Here is a 25,537-nt window from a genome sequence, read left to right on the forward strand (position 1 = left end):
GTAGAGGGAATTGGGCTTTAATTCGTGACTCCATCAAAAATCCTTGAAAAATCGAAATTTTACTTGGAAAACTTAAAATGGCTGTATCTCCTAAACTACGCGTCGTAGAGGGAAATGGACCTTAATTCGTGACTCCATCAAAAATCCATTGGAAACCGAAATTTCACTTGGAAAACTTAAAATGGCTGTATCTCCTAAACTATGCGTCGTAGAGGGAAATGGGAAATCGTGAAATCTTAAAACTACGCGTCGTAGAGGGAAATGGGCCTTAATTCGTGACTCCATCAAAAATCAATTAAAAATCGAAATTTCACTTGGAAAACTTAAAATGGCTGTATCTCCTAAACTACGCGTCGTAGAGGGAATTGGGCCTTAATTCGTGACTCCATCAAAAATCCATTAAATATCGAAATTTCACTTGGAAAACTTAAAATGGCTGTATCTCCTTAACTATGCGTCGTAGAGGGAAATGGGCCTTAATTCATGACTCCATCAAAAATCCATTAAAAATCGAAATTTCACTTGGAAAACTTAAAATGGCTGTATCTCCTAAACTATGCGTCGTAGAGGGAAATGGACCTTAATTCGTGACTCCATCAAAAATCCTTTAAAAATCGAAATTTCATTTGGAAAACTTAAAATGGCTGTATCTCCTAAACTATGCGTCGTAGAGGGAAATGGGCCTTAATTTGTGACTCCATCAAAAATTCATTAAAAATCGAAATTTCACTTGGAAAACTTAAAATGGCTGTATCTCCTAAACTATGCGTCGTAGAGGGAAATGGGCCTTAATTCGTGACTCCATCAAAAATCCTTGAAAAATCGGAATTTCACTTAGAAAACTTAAAATGGCTGTATCTCCTAAACTACGCGTCGTAGAGGGAATTGGGCTTTAATTCGTGACTCCATCAAAAATCCTTGAAAAATCGAAATTTTACTTGGAAAACTTAAAATGGCTGTATCTCCTAAACTACGCGTCGTAGAGGGAAATGGACCTTAATTCGTGACTCCATCAAAAATCCATTGGAAACCGAAATTTCACTTGGAAAACTTAAAATGGCTGTATCTCCTAAACTATGCGTCGTAGAGGGAAATGGGCCTTAATGCGTGACTCAATCAAAAATCCTTGAAAAATCGAAATTTCACTTGGAAAACTTAAAATGGCTGTATCTCCTAAACTACGCGTCGTAGAGGGAAATGGGTCTTAATTCGTGACTTCATCAAAAATCCTTGAAAAATCTAAATTTCACTTGGAAATCTTAAAATGGCTGTATCTCCTAAACTACGCGTCGTAGAGGGAAATGGGCCTTAATTCGTGACTCCATCAAAAATCCATTAAAAATCGAAATTTCACTTGGAAAACTTAAAATGGCTGTATCTCCTAAACTACGCGTCGTAGAGGGAAATGGGCCTTAATTCGTGACTCCATCAAAAATCCATTAAAAATCGAAATTTCACTTGGAAATCTTAAAATGGCTGTATCTCCTAAACTACGCGTCGTAGAGGGAGAAAGGCTTTAATTCGTGACTCCATCAAAAATCCATTAAAAATCGAAATTTCACTTGGAAATCTTAAAATTGCTGTATCTCCTAAACTATGCGTCGTAGAGGGAATTGGGCCTTAATTCGTGACTCCATCAAAAATCCATTAAATATCGAAATTTCACTTGGAAAACTTAAAATGGCTGTATCTCCTTAACTATGCGTCGTAGAGGGAAATGGGCCTTAATTCATGACTCCATCAAAAATCCATTAAAAATCGAAATTTCACTTGGAAAACTTAAAATGGCTGTATATCCTAAACTATGCGTCGTAGAGGGAAATGGGCCTTAATTCGTGACTCCATCAAAAATCCTTCAAAAATCGAAATTTAACTTGGAAAACTTAAAATGGCTGCATCTCCTAAACTATGCGTCGTAGAGGGAAATGGGCCTTAATTCGTGACTCCATCAAAAATCCTTGAAAAATCAAAATTTCATTTGGAAATCTTAAAATGGCTGTATCTCCTAAACTATGCGTCGTAGAGGGAAATGGGCCTTAATTCGTGACTCCATAAAAAATCCTTTAAAAATCGAAATTTCACTTGGAAAACTTAAAATGACTGTATCTCCTTAACTATGCGTCGTAGAGGGAAATGGGCCTTAATTCGTGACCCCATCAAAAATCCTTGAAAAATCAAAATTTCATTTGGAAATCTTAAAATGGCTGTATCTCCTAAACTATGCGTCGTAGAGGGAAATGGGCCTTAATTCGTGACTCCATCAAAAATCCTTGAAAAATCGAAATTCCACTTGGAAAACTTAAAATGGCTGTATCTCCTAAACTATGCGTCGTAGAGGGAAATGGGCCTTAATTCGTGACTCCATCAAAAATATTTGAAAAATCGAAATTTCACTTGGAAATCTTAAAATGGCTGTATCTCCTAAACTATGCGTCGTAGAGGGAAATGGGCCTTAATTCGTGACTCCATCAAAAATCCATTAAAAATCGAAATTTCACTTGGAAAACTTAAAATGGCTGTATCTCCTAAACTATGCGTCGAAGAGGGAAATGGGCCTTAATTCGTGACTCCATCAAAAAATCCTTGAAAAATCCAAATTTCACTTGGAAAAATTGAAATGGCTGTATCTCCTAAACTATGCGTCGTAGAGGGAAATGGGGCTTAATTCGTGACTCCATCAAAAATCCTTTAAAAATCGAAATTTCACTTGGAAAACTTAAAATGGCTGTATCTCCTAAACTATGCGTCGTAGAGGGAAATGGGCCTTAATTCGTGACTCCATCAAAAATCCTTGAAAAATCGGAATTTCACTTGGAAAACTTAAAATGGCTGTATCTCCTAAACTATGCGTCGTAGAGCGAAATGGGCCTTAATTCGTGACTCCATCAAAAATCCTTGAAAAATCTTAATTTCACTTGGAAAACTTAAAATGGCTGTATCTCCTAAACTATGCGTCGTAGAGCGAAATGGGCCTTAATTCGTGACTCCATCAAAAATCCATTAAAAATCGAAATTTCACTTGGAAAACTTAAAATGGCTTTGTTTCCTAAACTACGCGTCGTAGCGGGAAATGGGCCTTAATTCGTGACTTCATAGAAATCCTTGAAAAATCGAAATTTTACTGGGAAATATTAAAATGGCTGTATCTCCTAAACTATGCGTCGTAGAGGGAAATGGTCCTTAATTCGTGACTCCATCAAAAATCCATTGGAAACCGAAATTTCACTTGGAAAACTTAAAATGGCTGTATCTCCTAAACTATGCGTCGTAGAGGGAAATGGGCCTTAATTCGTGACTCCATCAAAAATCCTTGAAAAATCTAAATTTCACTTGGAAAACTTAAAATGGCTGTATCTCCTAAACTATGCGTCGTAGAGGGAAATGGTCTTTAATTCGTGACTCCATCAAAAATCCATTAAAAATCTAAATTTCACTTGGAAATCTTAAAATTGCTGTATCTCCTAAACTATGCGTCGTAGAGGGAATTGGGCCTTAATTCGTGACTCCATCAAAAATCCATTAAATATCGAAATTTCACTTGGAAAACTTAAAATGGCTGTATCTCCTTAACTATGCGTCGTAGAGGGAAATGGGCCTTAATTCATGACTCCATCAAAAATCCATTAAAAATCGAAATTTCACTTGGAAAACTTAAAATGGCCGTATCTCCTAAACTATGCGTCGTAGAGGGAAATGGGCCTTAATTCGTGACTCCATCAAAAATCCTTCAAAAATCGAAATTTAACTTGGAAAACTTAAAATGGCTGCATCTCCTAAACTATGCGTCGTAGAGGGAAATGGGCCTTAATTCGTGACTCCATCAAAAATCCTTGAAAAATCAAAATTTCATTTGGAAATCTTAAAATGGCTGTATCTCCTAAACTATGCGTCGTAGAGGGAAATGGGCCTTAATTCGTGACTCCATAAAAAATCCTTTAAAAATCGAAATTTCACTTGCAAAACTTAAAATGACTGTATCTCCTTAACTATGCGTCGTAGAGGGAAATGGGCCTTAATTCGTGACCCCATCAAAAATCCTTGAAAAATCAAAATTTCATTTGGAAATCTTAAAATGGCTGTATCTCCTAAACTATGCGTCGTAGAGGGAAATGGGCCTTAATTCGTGACTCCATCAAAAATCCTTGAAAAATCGAAATTCCACTTGGAAAACTTAAAATGGCTGTATCTCCTAAACTATGCGTCGTAGAGGGAAATGGGCCTTAATTCGTGACTCCATCAAAAATATTTGAAAAATCGAAATTTCACTTGGAAATCTTAAAATGGCTGTATCTCCTAAACTATGCGTCCTAGAGGGAAATGGGCCTTAATTCGTGACTCCATCAAAAATCCATTAAAAATCGAAATTTCACTTGGAAAACTTAAAATGGCTGTATCTCCTAAACTATGCGTCGAAGAGGGAAATGGGCCTTAATTCGTGACTCGATCAAAAAATCCTTGAAAAATCCAAATTTCACTTGGAAAAATTGAAATGGCTGTATCTCCTAAACTATGCGTCGTAGAGCGAAATGGGCCTTAATTCGTGACTTCATCAAAAATCCTTTAAAAATCGAAATTTCACTTGGAAAACTTAAAATGGCTGTATCTCCTAAACTATGCGTCGTAGAGGGAAATGGGCCTTAATTCGTGACTCCATCAAAAATCCTTGAAAAATCTAAATTTCACTTGGAAAACTTAAAATGGCTGTATCTCCTAAACTATGCGTCGTAGAGGGCAATGGGCCTTAATTCGTGACTCCATCAAAAATCCTTTAAAAATCGAAATTTCACTTGGAAAACTTAAAATGGCTTTGTTTCCTAAACTACGCGTCGTAGCGGGAAATGGGCCTTAATTCGTGACTTCATAGAAATCCTTGAAAAATCGAAATTTTACTGGGAAATATTAAAATGGCTGTATCTCCTAAACTATGCGTCGTAGAGGGAAATGGTCCTTAATTCGTGACTCCATCAAAAATCCATTGGAAACCGAAATTTCACTTGGAAAACTTAAAATGGCTGTATCTCCTAAACTATGCGTCGTAGAGGGAAATGGGCCTTAATTCGTGACTCCATCAAAAATCCTTGAAAAATCTAAATTTCACTTGGAAAACTTAAAATGGCTGTATCTCCTAAACTATGCGTCGTAGAGGGAAATGGGCGTTAATTCGTGACTCCATCAAAAATCCTTTAAAAATCGAAATTTCATTTGGAAATCTTAAAATGGCAGTATCTCCTAAACTATGCGTCGTAGAGGGAAATGGGCCTTAATTCGTGACTCCATCAAAAATCCTTTAAAAATCGAAATTTCACTTGGAAAACTTAAAATGGCTGTATCTCCTAAACTACGCGTCGTAAAGGGAGAAAGGCTTTAATTCGTGACTCCATCAAAAATCCATTAAAAATCGAAATTTCACTTGGAAATCTTAAAATTGCTGTATCTCCTAAACTATGCGTCGTAGAGGGAATTGGGCCTTAATTCGTGACTCCATCAAAAATCCATTAAAAATCGAAATTTCACTTGGAAAACTTAAAATGGCTGTATCTCCTAAACTATGCGTCGTATAGGGAAATGGGCCTTAATTCGTGACTCCATCAAAAATCCTTCAACAATCGAAATTTCACTTGGAAAACTTAAAATGGCTGCATCTCCTAAACTATGCGTCGTAGAGGGAAATGGGCCTTAATTCGTGACTCCATCAAAAATCCTTGAAAAATCAAAATTTCATTTGGAAATCTTAAAATGGCTGTATCTCCTAAACTATGCGTCGTAGAGGGAAATGGGCCTTAATTCGTGACTCCATAAAAAATCCTTTAAAAATCGAAATTTCACTTGGAAAACTTAAAATGGCTGTATCTCCTTAACTATGCGTCGTAGAGGGAAATGGGCCTTAATTCGTGACTCCATCAAAAATCCTTGAAAAATTGGAATTTCACTTGGAAAATTTAAAATGGCTGTATCTCCTAAACTATGCGTCGTGGAGGGAAATGGGCCTTAATTCGTGACTCCATCAAAAATCCTTTAAAAATTGGAATTTCACTTCGAAAATTTAAAATGGCTGTATCTCCTAAACTATGCGTCGTAGAGGGAAATGGGCCTTAATTCGTGACTCCATCAAAAATCCTTGAAAAATCGAAATTTCACTTGGAAAATTTAAAATGGCTGTATCTCCTAAACTATGCGTCGTAGAGGGAAATGGGCCTTAATTCGTGACTCCATCAAAAATCCTTGGAAAATCGAAATTTCACTTGGAAATCTTAAAATGGCTGTATCTCCTAAACTACGCGTCGTAGAGGGAAATGGGTCTTAATTCGTGACTCCATCAAAAATCCATTAAAAATCGAAATTTCACTTGGAAAACTTAAAATGGCTGTATCTCCTAAACTATGCCTCGTAGAGGGAAATGGGCCTTTATTCGTGACTCCATCAAAAATCCTTTAAAAATCGGAATTTCACTTGGAAAACTTAAAATGGCTGTATCTCCTAAACTATGCATCGTAGAGGGAAATGGGCCTTAATTCGTGACTCCATCAAAAATCCTTGAAAAATCTAAATTTCACTTGGAAAACTTAAAATGGCTGTATCTCCTAAACTATGCGTCGTAGAGGGCAATGGGCCTTAATTCGTGACTCCATCAAAAATCCTTTAAAAATCGAAATTTCACTTGGAAAACTTAAAATGGCTGTATCTCCTAAACTATGCGTCGTAGAGGGAAATGGGCCTTAATTCGTGACTCCATCAAAAATCCTTGAAAAATCTAAATTTCACTTGGAAAACTTAAAATGGCTGTATCTCCTAAACTATGCGTCGTAGAGGGCAATGGGCCTTAATTCGTGACTCCATCAAAAATCCTTTAAAAATCGAAATTTCACTTGGAAAACTTAAAATGGCTTTGTTTCCTAAACTACGCGTCGTAGCGGGAAATGGGCCTTAATTCGTGACTTCATAGAAATCCTTGAAAAATCGAAATTTTACTGGGAAATATTAAAATGGCTGTATCTCCTAAACTATGCGTCGTAGAGGGAAATGGTCCTTAATTCGTGACTCCATCAAAAATCCATTGGAAACCGAAATTTCACTTGGAAAACTTAAAATGGCTGTATCTCCTAAACTATGCGTCGTAGAGGGAAATGGGCCTTAATTCGTGACTCCATCAAAAATCCTTGAAAAATCTAAATTTCACTTGGAAAACTTAAAATGGCTGTATCTCCTAAACTATGCGTCGTAGAGGGAAATGGGCGTTAATTCGTGACTCCATCAAAAATCCTTTAAAAATCGAAATTTCATTTGGAAATCTTAAAATGGCAGTATCTCCTAAACTATGCGTCGTAGAGGGAAATGGGCCTTAATTCGTGACTCCATCAAAAATCCTTTAAAAATCGAAATTTCACTTGGAAAACTTAAAATGGCTGTATCTCCTAAACTAAGCGTCGTAAAGGGAGAAAGGCTTTAATTCGTGACTCCATCAAAAATCCATTAAAAATCGAAATTTCACTTGGAAATCTTAAAATTGCTGTATCTCCTAAACTATGCGTCGTAGAGGGAATTGGGCCTTAATTCGTGACTCCATCAAAAATCCATTAAAAATCGAAATTTCACTTGGAAAACTTAAAATGGCTGTATCTCCTAAACTATGCGTCGTAGAGGGAAATGGGCCTTAATTCGTGACTCCATCAAAAATCCTTCAACAATCGAAATTTCACTTGGAAAACTTAAAATGGCTGCATCTCCTAAACTATGCGTCGTAGAGGGAAATGGGCCTTAATTCGTGACTCCATCAAAAATCCTTGAAAAATCAAAATTTCATTTGGAAATCTTAAAATGGCTGTATCTCCTAAACTATGCGTCGTAGAGGGAAATGGGCCTTAATTCGTGACTCCATAAAAAATCCTTTAAAAATCGAAATTTCACTTGGAAAACTTAAAATGGCTGTATCTCCTTAACTATGCGTCGTAGAGGGAAATGGGCCTTAATTCGTGACTCCATCAAAAATCCTTGAAAAATTGGAATTTCACTTGGAAAATTTAAAATGGCTGTATCTCCTAAACTATGCGTCGTGGAGGGAAATGGGCCTTAATTCGTGACTCCATCAAAAATCCTTTAAAAATTGGAATTTCACTTCGAAAATTTAAAATGGCTGTATCTCCTAAACTATGCGTCGTAGAGGGAAATGGGCCTTAATTCGTGACTCCATCAAAAATCCTTGAAAAATCGAAATTTCACTTGGAAAACTTAAAATGGCTGCATCTCCTAAACTATGCGTCGTAGAGGGAAATGGGCCTTAATTCGTGACTCCATCAAAAATCCTTGAAAAATCAAAATTTCATTTGGAAATCTTAAAATGGCTGTATCTCCTAAACTATGCGTCGTAGAGGGAAATGGGCCTTAATTCGTGACTCCATCAAAAATCCTTTAAAAATCGAAATTTCACTTGGAAAATTTAAAATGGCTGTATCTCCTAAACTATGCGTCGTAGAGGGAAATGGGCCTTAATTCGTGACTCCATCAAAAATCCTTGGAAAATCGAAATTTCACTTGGAAATCTTAAAATGGCTGTATCTCCTAAACTACGCGTCGTAGAGGGAAATGGGTCTTAATTCGTGACTCCATCAAAAATCCATTAAAAATCGAAATTTCACTTGGAAAACTTAAAATGGCTGTATCTCCTAAACTTTGCGTCGTAGCGGGAAATGGGCCTTAATTCGTGACTCCAACAAAAATCCTTTAAAAATCCAAATTTCACTTGGAATGGCTGTATCTCCTAAACTATGCGTCGTAGAGGGAAATGGGCCTTAATTCGTGACTTCATAAAAATCCTTGAAAAATCGAAATTTTACTTGGAAAACTTAAAATGGCTGTATCTCCTAAACTACGCGTCGTAGAGGGAAATGGGCCTTAATTCGTGACTCCAACAAAAATCCTTTAAAAATCCAAATTTCACTTGGAATGGCTGTATCTCCTAAACTACGCGTCGAAGAGGGAAATGGGCTTTAATTCGTGACTCCATCAAAAATCCATTAAAAATCGAAATTTTACTTGGAAAACTTAAAATGGCTGTATCTCCTAAACTACGCGTCGTAGAGGGAAATGGGCCTTAATTTGTGACTCCATCAAAAATCCATTAAAAATCGAAATTTCACTTGGAAAACTTAAAATGGCTGTATCTCCTATACTACGCATCCTAGAGGGAAATGGGCCTTAATTCGTGACTCCATCAAAAATCCATTAAAAATCGAAATTTCACTTGGAAAACTTAAAATGGCTGTATCTCCTATACTACGCATCCTAGAGGGAAATGGGCCTTAATTCGTGACTCCATCAAAAATTCTTTAAAAATCGAAATTTCACTGGGAAAACTTAAAATGGCTGTATCTCCTAAACTACGCGTCGTAGAGGGAAATGGGCCTTAATTCATGACTCCATCAAAAATCCTTTAAAAGTTCAAATTTCACTTGAAAATTTTAAAATGACTGTATCTTCCAAACTATTCGTCGTAGAGGGAAATGGGCTTAAATTCGTGACTCCATCAAAAATCCATTAAAAATCGAAATTTCACTTGGAAAACTTAAAATGGCTGTATTCCTTAACTATGCGTCGTAGAGGGAAATGGGCCTTAATTCATGACTCCATCAAAAATCCTTTAAAAGTTCAAATTTCACTTGAAAATTTTAAAATGACTGTATCTTCCAAACTATTCGTCGTAGAGGGAAATGGGCTTAAATTCGTGACTCCATCAAAAATCCATTAAAAATCGAAATTTTACTTGGAAAACTTAAAATGGCTGTATCTCCTAAACTACGCGTCGTAGAGGGAAATGGGCCTTAATTCGTGACTCCATCAAAAATCAATTAAAAATCGAAATTTCACTTGGAAAACTTAAAATGGCTGTATCTCCTAAACTACGCGTCGTAGAGGGAAATGGGCTTTAATTCGTGACTCCATCAAAAATCCATTAAAAATCGAAATTTTACTTGGAAAACTTAAAATGGCTGTATCTCCTAAACTACGCGTCGTAGAGGGAAATGGGCCTTAATTTGTGACTCCATCAAAAATCCATTAAAAATCGAAATTTCACTTGGAAAACTTAAAATGGCTGTATCTCCTATACTACGCATCCTAGAGGGAAATGGGCCTTAATTCGTGACTCCATCAAAAATCCATTAAAAATCGAAATTTCACTTGGAAAATTTAAAATGGCTGTATCTCCTATACTACGCATCCTAGAGGGAAATGGGCTTAAATTCGTGACTCCATCAAAAATCCATTAAAAATCGAAATTTCACTTGGAAAACTTAAAATGGCTGTATCTCCTTAACTATGCGTCGTAGAGGGAAATGGGCCTTAATTCGTGACTCCATCAAAAATCCTTGAAAAATCGAAATTTCACTTGGAAATCTTAAATGGCTGTATCTCCTAAACTATGCGTCGTAGAGGGAAATGGGCCTTAATTTGTGACTCCATCAAAAATCCATTAAAAATCGAAATTTCACTTGGAAAACTTAAAATGGCTGTGTCTCCTATACTACGCATCCTAGAGGGAAATGGGCCTTAATTCGTGACTCCATCAAAAATCCATTAAAAATCGAAATTTCACTGGGAAAACTTAAAATGGCTGTATCTCCTAAACTACGCGTCGTAGAGGGAAATGGGCCTTAATTCATGACTCCATCAAAAATCCTTTAAAAGTTCAAATTTCACTTGGAAATCTTAAAATGTCTGTATCTCCTAAACTATGCGTCGTAGAGGGAAATGGGCCTTAATTCGTGACTCCATCAAAAATCCTTGAAAAATCGAAATTTCACTTGGAAAACTTAAAATGGCTGTATCTCCTTAACTATGCGTCGTAGAGGAAAATGGGCCTTATTTCGTGACTCCATCAAAAATCCTTGAAAAATCGAAATTTCACTTGGAAAACTTAAAATGGCTGCATCTCCTGAACTATGCGTCGTAGAGGGAAATGGGCCTTAATTCGTGACTCCATCAAAAATCCAATAAAAGCCGAAATTTCACTTTTAAAACTTAAAATGGCTGTATCTCCTAAACTATGCGTCGTAGAGGGAAATGGGCCTTAATTCGTGACTCCATCAAAAATTCTTTAAAAATCGGAATTTCACTTGGAAAACTTAAAATGGCTGTATCTCCTAAACTATGCGTCGTAGAGGGAAATGGGCCTTAATTCGTGACTCCATCAAAAATCCTTGAAAAATCGAAATTTCACTTGGAAAACTTAAAATGGCTGTATCTCCTAACTATGCGTCGTAGAGGGAAATGGGCCTTATTTCGTGACTCCATCAAAAATCCTTGAAAAATCGAAATTTCACTTGGAAAACTTAAAATGGCTGCATCTCCTGAACTATGCGTCGTAGAGGGAAATGGGCCTTAATTCGTGACTCCATCAAAAATCCTTTAAAAATTGGAATTTCACTTGGAAAACTTAAAATGGCTGTATCTCCTAAACTATGCGTGGTAGAGGGAAATGTTCCTTAATTCATGACTCCATCAAAAATTCTTTAAAAATCGGAATTTCACTTGGAAAACTTAAAATGGCTGTATCTCCTAAACTATGCGTCGTAGAGGGAAATGGGCCTTAATTCGTGACTCCATCAAAAATCAATTAAAAATCGAAATTTCACTTGGAAAACTTAAAATGGCTGTATCTCCTTAACTATGCGTCGAAGAGGGAAATGGGCCTTAATTCGTGACTCCATCAAAAATCCTTGAAAAATCGAAATTTCACTTGGAAATCTTAAAATGGCTGTATCTCCTAAACTATGCGTCGTAGAGGGAAATGGGCCTTAATTCATGACTCCATCAAAAATTCTTTAAAAATCGGAATTTCACTTGGAAAACTTAAAATGGCTGTATCTCCTAAACTATGCGTCGTAGAGGGAAATGGGCCTTAATTCGTGACTCCATCAAAAATCCTTGAAAAATCGAAATTTCACTTGGAAAACTTAAAATGGCTGTATCTCCTAAACTATGCGTCGTAGAGGGAAATGGGCCTTAATTCATGACTCCATCAAAAATTCTTTAAAAATCGGAATTTCACTTGGAAAACTTAAAATGGCTGTATCTCCTAAACTATGCGTCGTAGAGGGAAATGGGCCTTAATTCGTGACTCCATCAAAAATCCTTGAAAAATCGAAATTTCACTTGGAAATCTTAAAACTACGCGTCGTAGAGGGAAATGAGCCTTAATTCGTGACTCCATCAAAAATCCTTGAAAAATCGAAATTTCACTTGGAAATCTTAAAATGGCTGTATCTCCTAAACTATGCGTCGTAGAGGGAAATGGGCCTTAATTCATGACTCCATCAAAAATTCTTTAAAAATCGGAATTTCACTTGGAAAACTTAAAATGGCTGTATCTCCTAAACTATGCGTCGTAGAGGGAAATGGGCCTTAATTCGTGACTCCATCAAAAATCCTTGAAAAATCGAAATTTCACTTGGAAAACTTAAAATGGCTGTATCTCCTTAACTATGCGTCGTAGAGGGAAATGGGCCTTATTTCGTGACTCCATCAAAAATCCTTGAAAAATCGAAATTTCACTTGGAAAACTTAAAATGGCTGCATCTCCTGAACTATGTGTCGTAGAGGGAAATGGGCCTTAATTCGTGACTCCATCAAAAATCCTTTAAAAATTGGAATTTCACTTGGAAAACTTAAAATGGCTGTATCTCCTAAACTATGCGTCGTAGAGGGAAATGGGCCTTAATTCGTGACTCCAACAAAAATCCTTTAAAAATCCAAATTTCACTTGGAAATCTTAAAATGGCTGTATCTCCTAAACTATGCGTCGTAGCGGGAAATGGGCCTTAATTCGTGACTTCATAGAAATCCTTGAAAAATCGAAAATTTACTTGGAAATCTTAAATGGCTGTATCTCCTAAACTATGCCTCGTAGAGGGAAATGGGCCTTTATTCGTGACTCCATCAAAAATCCTTTAAAAATCGGAATTTCACTTGGAAAACTTAAAATGGCTGTATCTCCTAAACTATGCATCGTAGAGGGAAATGGGCCTTAATTCGTGACTCCATCAAAAATCCTTGAAAAATCGAAATTTCACTTGGAAAACTTAAAATGGCTGTATCTCCTAAACTATGCGTCGTAGAGGGAAATGGGCCTTAATTCGTGAATCCAACAAAAATCCATTAAAAATCGAAATTTCACTTGGAAATCTTAAAATGGCTGTATCTCCTAAACTATGCGTCGTAGCGGGAAATGGGCCTTAATTCGTGACTTCATAGAAATCCTTGAAAAATCGAAATTTTACTGGGAAATCTTAAAATGGCTGTATCTCCTAAACTATGCGTCGTAAAGGGAAATGGGCCTTAATTCGTGACTCCATCAAAAATCCATTAAAAATCGAAATTTCACTTGGAAATCTTTAAATGGCTGTATCTCCTAAACTTTGCGTCGTAGAGGGAAATGGGCCTTAATTCGTGACTCCAACAAAAATCCTTTAAAAATCCAAATTTCACTTGGAATGGCTGTATCTCCTAAACTATGCGTCGTAGAGGGAAATGGGCCTTAATTCGTGACTTCATAAAAATCCTTGAAAAATCGAAATTTTACTTGGAAAACTTAAAATGGCTGTATCTCCTAAACTACGCGTCGTAGAGGGAAATGGGCCTTAATTCGTGACTCCATCAAAAATCAATTAAAAATCGAAATTTCACTTGGAAAACTTAAAATGGCTGTATCTCCTAAACTACGCGTCGTAGAGGGAAATGGGCTTTAATTCGTGACTCCATCAAAAATCCATTAAAAATCGAAATTTCACTTGGAAAACTTAAAATGGCTGTATCTCCTAAACTATTCGTCGTAGAGGGAAATGGGCCTTAATTCGTGACTCCATCAAAAATCCATTAAAAATCGAAATTTCACTGGGAAAACTTAAAATGGCTGTATCTCCTAAACTACGCGTCGTAGAGGGAAATGGGCCTTAATTCATGACTCCATCAAAAATCCTTTAAAAGTTCAAATTTCACTTGAAAATTTTAAAATGACTGTATCTTCCAAACTATTCGTCGTAGAGGGAAATGGGCTTAAATTCGTGACTTCATCAAAAATCCATTAAAAATCGAAATTTCACTTGGAAATCTTAAAATGTCTGTATCTCCTAAACTATGCGTCGTAGAGGGAAATGGGCCTTAATTCGTGACTCCATCAAAAATTCTTGAAAAATCGAAATTTCACTTGGAAAACTTAAAATGGCTGTATCTCCTTAACTATGCGTCGTAGAGGGAAATGGGCCTTATTTCGTGACTCCATCAAAAATCCTTGAAAAATCGAAATTTCATTTGGAAAACTTAAAATGCCTGTATCTCTTAAACTTCGCGTCGTAGAGGGAAATGGGCCTTTATTCGTGACTCCATCAAAAATCCATTAAAAATCGAAATTTCACTTGGAAAACTTAAAATGGCTGTATCTCCTAAACTATGCGTCGTAGAGGGAAATGGGCCTTAATTCGTGACTCCATCAAAAATACTTGAAAAATCGAAATTTCACTTGGAAAATTTAAAATTGCTGTATCTCCTAAACTACGCGTCGTAGAGGGAAATGGGCCTTAATTCGTGACTCCATCAAAAATCCATTAAAAATCGAAATTTCACTTGGAAATCTTAAAATGGATGTATCTCCTAAACTATTCGTCGTAGAGAGAAATGGGCCTTAATTCGTGATTCCATCAAAAGTCCGTTAAAAATCTAAATTTTACTTGAAAATCTTAAAACGGCTGCATCTCCTAAACTATGCGTCGTAGAGAGAAATGGGCCTTAATTCGTGACTCCATCAAAAATTTATTAAAAATCGAGATTTCACGTGGAAATCTTAAAATGGCTGTATCTCCTAAACTACGCGTCGTAGAGGGAATTGGGTCTTAATTCGTGACTCCATCAAAAATCCATTAAAAATCTAAATTTCACTTGGAAATCTTAAAATGGCTGTATCTCCTAAGCTATGCGTCGTAGAGGGAAATGGGCCTTAATTCGTGACTCCATCAAAAATCTATTAAAAATCGAAATTTCTCTTGGAAACTTAAAATGGTGTATCTCCTAAACTATGCGTCGTAGAGGGAAATGGGCTTAAATTCGTGACTCCATCAAAAATCTTTAAAAATCGAAAATTCACTTGGAAATCTTAAAATGGCTGTATCTCCTAAACTATGCGTCGTAGAGGGAAATGGGCCTTAATTCGTGACTCCATCAAAAATTCAATAAATATTCAATTTTCACTTGAACATTTTTAAACGGCTGTATCTCTTAAACTATGCGTAGTAGAGGTAAATGGGCTTTAATTCATGACTCTATAAAAAATCCATTTAAAATCGAAATTTTACTTGGAAAACTTAAAATGGATGTATCTCCTGAGCTACGCGTCCTAAAGGAAAATGGGCTACATCTAAAAATTCAAAATTTTAATTGAAAATCTAAATCTTATTAGTCCTCAATTCTTGACTCCATCAAAGTTTCAGAATATTTTTATAATTTCAGTATGAAAACTTTCAATAAGCTCTATCTGCTAAACTAATTGTCGTAAAATTTAATTCGTGTCTCCATCAGAAAGTCGTTTCTCCATAGCATGTCCGCCTATGACGCTAAACGCCTGGGTTTGGATCCTGGCGGAAAAAATTATCAACGGTGGTTTTCCCCCTCCTAATTCTGGCAACATTTGTGAGGTACTATGCCATGTAAAACTTCTCTCCAAAGAGGTGTCGCACGGCGGCACGCCGTTCCGACTCGGCTATAAAAATGGGGCCCCTTAGCATTGAGCATAAACTTGAACCGGACTGCACTCATTGAGAAGTTTGCTCCTGTTTCTTAGTGGAATATTCATGGGCAAAATTTGCATTTGCATCAAATGGAAAATCCATCCAAAATCGAATTTTTCGACATTTTTATACCCACCACCCAATAGTGGGGGTATATTCATTTTGACATTCCGTTTGCAACACATCGAATTATCTATTTCCGACCCTATAATTTATATATATTCTTGATCAGAGTAAAAATCTAAGACCATCTAGACATGTCCGTCCGTCTGTTGAAATCACTCTATAGTCTTTAAAAATAGAGATATTGAGCTGAAACTTTTCACAATTTTTTTTTTGTCCTTAAGCAAGTTAAGTTCGAAGATATATCTTGATATAGGCCCCATATAGACCGTTCCGCCGATTTGGGTTCTTAGGCCCATAAAATCCACATTATTATCCGATTTTGCTAAAATTCAGGACAGTGAGTTGTGTTAGGCCCTTCGACATCTTTCTTCAATTTGGTCCAGATCGGTCCAGATTTGGATATAGCTGCCATAAAGACCGATCCTCCGATTTAGGGTCTTAGGCCCATATACTACAGCTACATTTATTATCCGATTTTGCTGAAATTTGGGACAGTGAGTTATGTTAGGCCCTTCGACATTCATCGTCAATTTGGCTCAGATCGGATCAGTTTGGATATAGGTGCCATATAGTAGGGTCTTAGACTCATAAAAGCCACCATTATTATCAAATTTTGCTGAAGTTCGGGACAGTGAGTTGTGTTAGGCTTTTCGACACCCTTCTTTAATTTGGTCTAGATCGGTCTAGATTTGGATATACCTGCCATATAGACCGATCCGCCGATTTAGGGTCTTAGTCCCATAAAAGCCACATTTATAATCCGATTTTGCTGAAATTTGGGACAGTGCTTTGTGTTAGGCTCTTCGACATTTTTTTGGAACTTGGCGCTGATCGGTTCAGATTTGGATATATCTGCCACCATTTTGCACATGGTGTGCTGTTACGACTTCCAAGAATGATACAGATTATGGTCTGCATCAGTCTTTGACCTGATAAAGCTCTCATCTAAACTTATTTCCCGATTTGACCTATTGTGTCCTTAGAAGTCTCAATTGTTGTCAGATTGAGCTGAAAGTTTGAACACATTGTTCTGCTATGACTTCCAACAATCGTGTATGGTCTAAAACGGATTATAGTTTCAATTTTTGCCTGATTTGGTAAGCAGAAATTTTTATCAGAATCCATGGGCATTTTTACTTGTTTTGGTATCTTTTGCACACATCATACGTTTTTTTTTTTCCTTTTTTTATTTTTATATCAATAACTCTATATAAAGACATCACAATGATTACTAATAGGTATATATAGTATTTTGTTTGTTGTAACAGTTTTCATAAGTAGTTGATATAGAATCACACAGAAATAATAGAAGAACATGCATACATTTTGAAACGAACAGTTTCTGTTCTGTTCTTGCTTTTGTTTGGTTTTTGGTTTCATCCTAATGAGCAAACAGCCCCAAGTGATTGCTTCTAGTGGCGTTCCATTTAAGCTTCTTCATTTTCAGCTGCTTCCAATTGTTTGCGGCTGGGCTGTGGGGGAGAAAAAATAGGGCATTAGGAATAGTCCCAGGAGTTTGGAGATTTAGGATGCATGAGTTTTAATCACACCTACCTTGGGCTGCATTAGAATGAATGGTAGTTCAGCACACAATTCACCACCCAAAGCACCCAAAAACAATTTGACCTTTACGGCATAGGAGACAATTATGCCAAAGGCATCACGAGCCTCAGGACTGGCAACCCTAGAATGTACATAAAGAAGAATTACTGATGACATTCATGATAGATTCCAAGAAACCACTTACAATGTTGTTGAAGCCAATGAGGTATTCTTATGTTTGTAATCACCTTCGACAGCTACCCCAGCACGGTCACAATTGGCTGCCAAAGTGGGCACCAAATACATAACTTTTTGTAGGCTGGAGCCCGGATTCAAAGGGCATCCCTCGGCGCTTTCCGAAAACGATATGGTATTGCGGAATTGCCCATTTTGGAAGAGCACTATATCGATACCCTGCTGCACCATGGCCTTGATTTTCTTCACCACCTTATTGGAGTTGTTACGCACACAAATGTTTATGGCTATTTTTTCGCCATGATGATACAGCTGTTTGTCCAAGGTGACCTCCAGTTCCAGCTCGCCTGGTGACAAAAGGAAATCCTTGCGCACCACAGTGCATGGTTGGATTCCCTGTTTGGTTGGGGCATACTGCACCTTGCGTATGCCCAAATTGATGGTGCTGCGTCTATGGGAACGATCGCATTCGCTTTCACCCGTAAATACTTTTACGAAATATTGCACCCCGCAAGGCTGAGAGTTATCGTTGGCCTTTTGTTGCAAGACCACCGAAGCGGGAGAGCTAGTTGGCATTTCCATGACAAAGGGGAATGCATTTTGGCCCAATCTCTTGAGTAGACGCTCCTGCATTTTGGTCAGCGTAATATCCACTTTTTGTTCGGGATGCACTTGCTGCGAGACCAGAATCAGTTCCTTGGAGAAACGCAAACCGATCATCTCATCATCCTCACGGCCATAGCGGAAATTGCAGATGAGCTGCACAAATATTTTACGATTCTGGCGCACATACTCGTCGTCGAGAACCACGATACCATCTGAAATAAAAAGCATAAGAGAAAAATTATGTTAAAGTTATGCTTATAAATGTTTAGATAAACGAAAGTTTCAATGTGGTTGTCATTTAAGCAAAAACAAGTAAAAGCGTGCTCAGTTCGACCGGGCCGAATCTTATATACCCTCCACCATGAGTCGCATTTGTCGAGTTCTTTCCCCGGTATCTCTTTTTAGGCAAACAAAAGATATTGCGTATCAATTGCCAATCTATTGCAGCTATATGAAGTGAAAATCCGATTCGGACTTTAATTAAATTGAATGTTGGAAAACATAGTGGAAGACCTTGTATAAAATTTTAGCCAATTCGGGTAAGAAATGCGTCCTTTAGAGGCTCAAGAACTAAAATCGGGAAATCGGTTTATCCGATTCGACCATATTTGACACGTATGTAGAAGATTATGGGAGAAGCCTTTGTCAAAATTCCGGCAAAATCGGATAAGAATTGCACCCTCTATAGGCTCAAGAAGTATAATCGGGAGATCGGTTTATATGGGAGCTATAACAGGTTAGGAACCGATTTAATACATACTTGGCACAGTTGTTGAAAATCATAACAAAACACTTCATGCAAAATTTCAGCCAAATCGGGTAATAATTGCGTCCTCTATGGGCTCATGAAATCAATATCCAAGATCGGTTTATATGGAGATATGTCAGGTTATTAGCCGATTTGAACCATACTCGGTAAAGTTGTTGCAAGTTTAAACAAAACACTTTATGCAAAACTTTAGCCAATCAGGTAGAAATTGCGCTGTCTAGCGACTCAAGAATTGAAGATCCGAAATCGGTTTATATGGGAGTCTTATCAAAACATGAACCGATATGGCTCATTTACAATCCCAACCGATCTACACTAGTAAGAAGTATTTGTGCAAAAATTTCAAGCGCCTGGCCTACTCGTTGTGGTTTTGATAGACCGACTTGACTAGATTGACTCAAATCGTCATGGGGTCTTAGATAAATGTTTCGAGATGTTACAAACGGAATGATGAAATTAGTATATCCTCATTCTATGGTGGGTGGTACAAAAAAGGTGTTAAACTCTTCTGGATCTCTACTACCGTCCGTGAACCTATTCACAATTAAAATAATTGACAAAACGTTGGGAGAAATACAATAAAAAACTTTATTTTTCTTTACAAAAAAAACAAATGTCTCCAAGCTCAACAACTTAAGCAATTTATATCCACACTTAACGTTTGCACCGTACCACCTCACGTATTCTATGTTCGCCTGCATTTCAGCCTACAGGATAGCTTTATGGCCAGGCAGCCAGAAACAGTCCTCAATATATATGCCGAGACCTCTTCTGTCCTGATCTTACCTGCTCCTATATTCTATCCACTCGTCTAACTCTCTATCCATCGCCCCGCCTATATGTTGCACCTTTTAAAAATGCGCTTTCTTCGTAGTGGTCCACGAAACTAATGAAGCGTAAAAAACTATTGGCCTTTTCACGCTGCTGTAGAGCCACAGAACTATACTCGCATTCAGGCCCTATTTCAAGCCCGCGGCCCGTCTTCATATTGTCTAACATATGTGAACCTTCTCAGTACGCTCCCTCGCCCCCTCGATGACAATGCGTACAGCCAATATGTAAGGCTTGTCATCGAAGGATTCTTCTACTTTAAGTACAACCTCATGGAGGGTGGTCTCATACTACTTGTATCCATAGGCAGGTTAAGTTCTGAGATCAGCTATATCGAAATATATTGTATATTGATATAGCCCAATATATACCGATCTGCCTATTTAAGGTCGTAGGCCCATAAAAACCACATTTATTATCTGATTTTGCTGAAATTTGGGACAGTAAGTTGTGTTAGATCACCCGACATCCTTCTTCAATTTGGCCCAGATCGGTCCAAATTTGGATATATCTGCCATATTGACCGATCTCTCGATTTTAGGTCTTGAGCCCATAAAAGGCGCATTAATAGTCCGATTTCGCCGAAACTTGGGACAGTGAGTTGTGTTAGGCGAATGAGTTGTGGTAGGATCTTGACTTCTTGAGCTATAGAGGGACCAATTCTCTCTCCGATTTGGCTGAAATTTTACATGAGGTGTTTTGTTATGACTTACAACAACTGTGCTAAATATGGTTGAAATCGGTATATAACCTGATATAGCTGCCATATAAACCAATATGGGATCTTGACTTCATAAGCCTTTAGAGGGCGCAATTTTTATCCGATTTGGCTGAAATTTTGTTCAACGACTTCTCCTATGACCTTCAACATACGTGTCAAATATAGTCTGAAACGGTCAATAGCCTGATACAGCTCCCATATAAACCGGTCTATTTCACTTCTTGAGTCCCTAAAAGTGCAATTCTTATTCGATTTGGCTAAAACACACACAATGACTTCTGTTATGGTCGTCAATATTCAATTCAATTATGGTCCGAATCGGATTATAACTTGATATATCCCCAATATCAAAGCAATTCTCTTCTTTTATCCTTTTTTTGCCTAAACATAGATACCGGGAAAAGAACTCGACAAATGCGATCCATGGTGGAGAGTATACAAGATTTGGTCCGCCCGAAATTATCACGCTTTTACTTATTTATTATTTAAACACTATTCGCTGCATGGTTTTCACTGAGGCGAAATCCGGTAATAAATGTGCCTTTAATGGATCAAAGACTATATCCAAATCTGCACCATATTCGAGAGGCTTATATAGAGGTCTACCAAAATCCACTGTCCCAAATTTCGGCGAAATTGGGCCTAAGGCCTTAAATCGAGAGATTGGTCTTTAAGGAAGCTATATCCAAATCTGAACCGATCTACACCATATTGAAGAGGGGTGTTGACGGGCCTAATACAACTCACTGTCCCAAATTTCGGTTAAATCGGACAATAAATGCCCTTTTTATGGGCCCAACACCTTAAATCGAGCGATCGCTATGTTCAGTGACAGCTGTATCCAAATCTGAACCTGAAGAGGATGTCGAAGGGCCTAGCACAACTCTCTGTCGCAAATTTCAGCAAAGTCGGATAATAAATGTGGATTGGTTCAGATTTGGATATAGCTACCATATAAACCGATCCGCCGATTATAGGTCTTGGGCCCATAAAAGGCACATTTATTGTCCGATTTTGCCAAAAATTTGGGACAGTGAGTTGTGTCAGGCCCTTCACTATCCCTCTTTAATTTGTTCCAGATCGGTTCAGATTTGGATATAACTGCCATATAGACCGATCTCTCGATTTAAAGTCTTGTCCCCTCGTGTCGTATATGGTTTAGATCGGTCTATATTAGCTACCAAGAGACCAATATTTTGTTGTACAAAATTGAACAATGACTTGTACTTATTAGACCACTCAATGTCGGTGCCGAATTTGGTCCAAATCGGTCCATATTCGATATAGCTGCTATGGGGTCATTGAATTTTATTACCAAAATCAGTGTTCGGTTCGAAATGTGTTCATTCACCGTAACGTTGCGTCCAACAGCATCTTTGAAAAAATACGGTCCAATGATTCCACCAGTGTACAAACCACACCAAACAGTGCATTTTTCGGGATGCATGGGCAGTTCTTGAACGGCTTCTGGTTGCTCTTCACTCCAAATGCGGCAATTTTGCTTATTTACGTAGCCATTCAACCAGAAATGAGCCTCATCGCTGAACAAAATTTGTCAAAATTTGAACACATTTCGAACCGAACACTGATTTTGGTAATAAAATTCAATGATTTGCAAGCGTTGCTCGTTAGTAAGTCTATTCATGATGAAATGTCAAAGCATACTGAGCATCTTTCTCTTTGACACCATGTCTGAAATCCCACGTGATCTGTCAAATACTAATGCATGAAAATCCTAACCTCAAAAAAATCACCCTTTATATGTTCGTCCGATTTTCAGTAATAATGCAATAAAATGGTCATTTGTTAACCGATTCTCGCGAAATTTGGCAGAAAAAATTTTTTTACTACTCTCGATATTACTGGTGAATTTCATGAAAATCGGTTCAGATTTAGATATAGCTCTCATATATATATATATCGCCCGATTATCACTCCTAGAGCCACTGCGGGCACATTTATTTACCAATCTTGCCAAAATATTGCACAATGCTTTCCTCAACGACTACCAGAATATAAATAGAGTGTGGTCAAAATCGGTTCAGATTTAGATATAGCTCCCATATATATGTTCGTCCGATTTTCAGTAATAGTGCAATAAAATGGTCATTTGTAAACCGATTTTCTCGAAATTCGGCAGGAGGGATTTTCTCTTGACTCTCAATATTACTGGTGAATTTCATAAAAATCGGTTCAGATTTAGATATAGCTTTCATATATATATATATATATCGCTCGATTTTAACATCTAGAGTCACAGCAAGCGCATTTGTTTACCCATCTTGCCAAAATTTTGCAAAACGCTTTCCTCGACGACTGCCATAGTATCAGAGGAGTTTGCTCGAAATCGGTTCAGATTTAGGAATAGCTCTCATATATATGTTCGTCCGATTTGCAGTAATATTGCAATAAAATGATCTTTTGTAAACCGATTCTCCCAAAATTTTGCAGAAAGGATTTTCTTATGACACTCAATATAACTGGTGTATTTTATAGAAATCGGCCCAGATTTAGATATAGCTGTCATATATGTATATGGCCAGATTTTCAACCCCAAGAGCAACTGCAAGCGCATTGTTTGACCAATATTGCCCAAATTTTGCACAACGCTTTCCTCGACGACTACTACATTATCTGAGAAGTTTTTGTCGAAATCGGTTCAGAAGAAGAAGTAGCTCCCATATAAATGTTCGTCAGATTTTGGGTAATTTGCCATAATGTTGTCATCTGGCTAGGTCATGTTGTCAGAATGGATGAAGAAGCTCCAGCAAAAGTCTTTTGAAGTTAAACACGGTGGTACACGCAAACCGGGAAGACCAAAAGCCCGATGGAAAGATCAAGTTGTGGGAGACACCTCGAAACTTGGTGTCAGAGATTTTAGAATGAGCGCAGCTGTCATAGCCAATTAAAGTAAGTAAGTTGTCATCTGTCAACAGTAGTTTTTATAGTTTGAACATATTTGCTCGCCGAGGTCCATCAAAATTGGTTCAGAATTGGATATAGGTCCTACATTGTATTTATAGGGTAGGTGTAGGGTATTATATAGTTGGCACCGCCCGACTTTTGCCTTCTTTACTGTTTTTTTTTTAACTGCAGTGTGATTTCATAACACAGAAGCAGACGGACGGACAAAGCTACATATTCTCAGAATTTTACGACTATCAAGAATTTATGTACTTAATAGTGTCGGAAGCTAGCCACCTTGGTGTATAGGTTACCATGCTCGCCTATCGTGTCCAAAGGTCCGGGTTCAAATCCTGCCGGCGAGAACACCTTAAAATATTTTTCATCAATATCCCTTACCAAATGGTGGCAACATTTGTGAGTATTTCAGCCATGCACAACTTCTCAAGGAAAAGGTGTCAATTTTCAGTTCGGTCTTGGCATAAACATTAAGCTTAAATTTTAATCGCGCAGCACTCAATTGATAATGTGAGACGTTAGTTTCCCCTCTAATTTGTTCCATAATGGAATGTTCGGGAAACACTTAAAAACAGGGTCGGATAAGGATATTTCAATATGTTGCAAACGAAATGACGAAATTGATACACCCTTGTCCTTCAGTGGTGAGAACAATCATTTTATTCCAATCAACTTAAGTATCCGGAAATCATTTAGGTAATACAGTTTTCCACAATATATTCCATGACCTTGACTGAACATATCCAAAATGTGGCACATTTCACTTCATTTGTCACATGATTCACATAACGCGATTTAGTTGCAATGGCTTCAGTGAAACCTTTTAAATTTCATTACGTATCTGCTTTGGGTTTTACGAAAACAAAAAAAAAACACCTACCCACTGGTTCCACTTGTGTCACCGAGTCGACAAATTCACGCCTGTTCATATACAGGGTGATCATGTTGTTGGGCGATGCCTTTTTGAAGACTTTGAAATTTACAACCATTTTGATAGAATAAGTCTTAGGGATTAAAGTTAACGAAGTAAACGATAAATAAAATGCACTTAAATTAAATTAAAAATTTTGTTCGTTCGTTTAGATGTGAGTGTGGGTGAAACTGCACTATTGCAACACAATTTTTGTAGGCTTGCTCTCTGTTTCAGTTTCTGTTTCTGTTCTTTTGTACTATTCCAAAATTTTGTTGCACAGCACTTTTGTTCACGAGTGCAGAAATGACTTTGAATTAGTGCTGGGAATTAGACCAACCTTTATACCATTTTCAATTCTTGCACATTTATTTAATTAGTTTCACGTTGGGAAAACACACACAAAACCTGGACGAAGCAAAAGCATGGAAGTAGCTGAGTTAAACCAAATGCGGTATAGTCGGTGGTGATGACCTCTGTGGCATGTGTGCTTTGGGGTTTGCCAAGTAGATCAAATAGCAAAGCTAAGGACCCCTATGCAAATGAGGGGCAGGGAAAAAACATACACATACGCGAAAAGTACAATGGGAAAAAATTTGGAAGAAGGACTTTGAAGGAAACCTAGGAAAATTTTTGGAATTTTTAAGTTAATGTAACTTTTGGTAAAATTTTTTATGAAACAATTTTTTCGTAAGAGAGATCGAGTCAATGGGATATATGTATGCCCTATGTGGTAATGGTTATATCCTTTTTAAATCTTTAAAAATAACTATTACCTTTATTTGTTGAGAGTGTTGCCAACTTTTCATTGAATCAAATATGCTGGGGCTGAAATAATACTGACATAGAAAATTGTGACGAATTATTGGTAAAACATGAACAATGAAAACAAATGTACTGAGAAAAAAAACTTGGGAGCACAATTTTATGTGCGTACGTTAAATGCAATGTATCAAGGGATACAAATTTTAGTTATTTTTACTCGCCCTTCTTACCTTTATAAATATTTAGCTCTAGGTCTCGTTAGGTAAGCTTGAAAATAGGGTGCGGATATATGTGGGAGTCAGAATCAGGCCTACTCTCCTTCCCCCCGAATGGCCAAACTTCAATAAAATGTGTTCTAAAGAGAAAACTTCTACAAAATA

The 25,537-nt window shown here is 37.4% G+C and overlaps 1 protein-coding gene across 1 annotated transcript; it reads right to left on the reverse strand.

The window, feature by feature from the left end:
- Positions 1-17,124: 17,124 nt before the first annotated feature.
- On the reverse strand, positions 17,125-24,720 carry LOC106093729 (phosrestin-2). Its single transcript, XM_013260861.2, has 4 exons — positions 24,363-24,720; positions 17,644-18,451; positions 17,451-17,580; positions 17,125-17,368 (listed from the first exon to the last, which is right to left on the reverse strand). Exons 1-4 carry the CDS (start codon positions 24,469-24,471, stop codon positions 17,324-17,326), a joined length of 1,092 nt encoding a protein of 363 aa, XP_013116315.1. The 5' UTR covers positions 24,472-24,720; the 3' UTR covers positions 17,125-17,323.
- Between the last annotated feature and the right edge of the window lie 817 nt (positions 24,721-25,537).

Source organism: Stomoxys calcitrans, chromosome 3 (assembly GCF_963082655.1).
Source record: "Stomoxys calcitrans chromosome 3, idStoCalc2.1, whole genome shotgun sequence".
Taxonomy (NCBI): Eukaryota; Metazoa; Arthropoda; class Insecta; order Diptera; family Muscidae; genus Stomoxys; species Stomoxys calcitrans.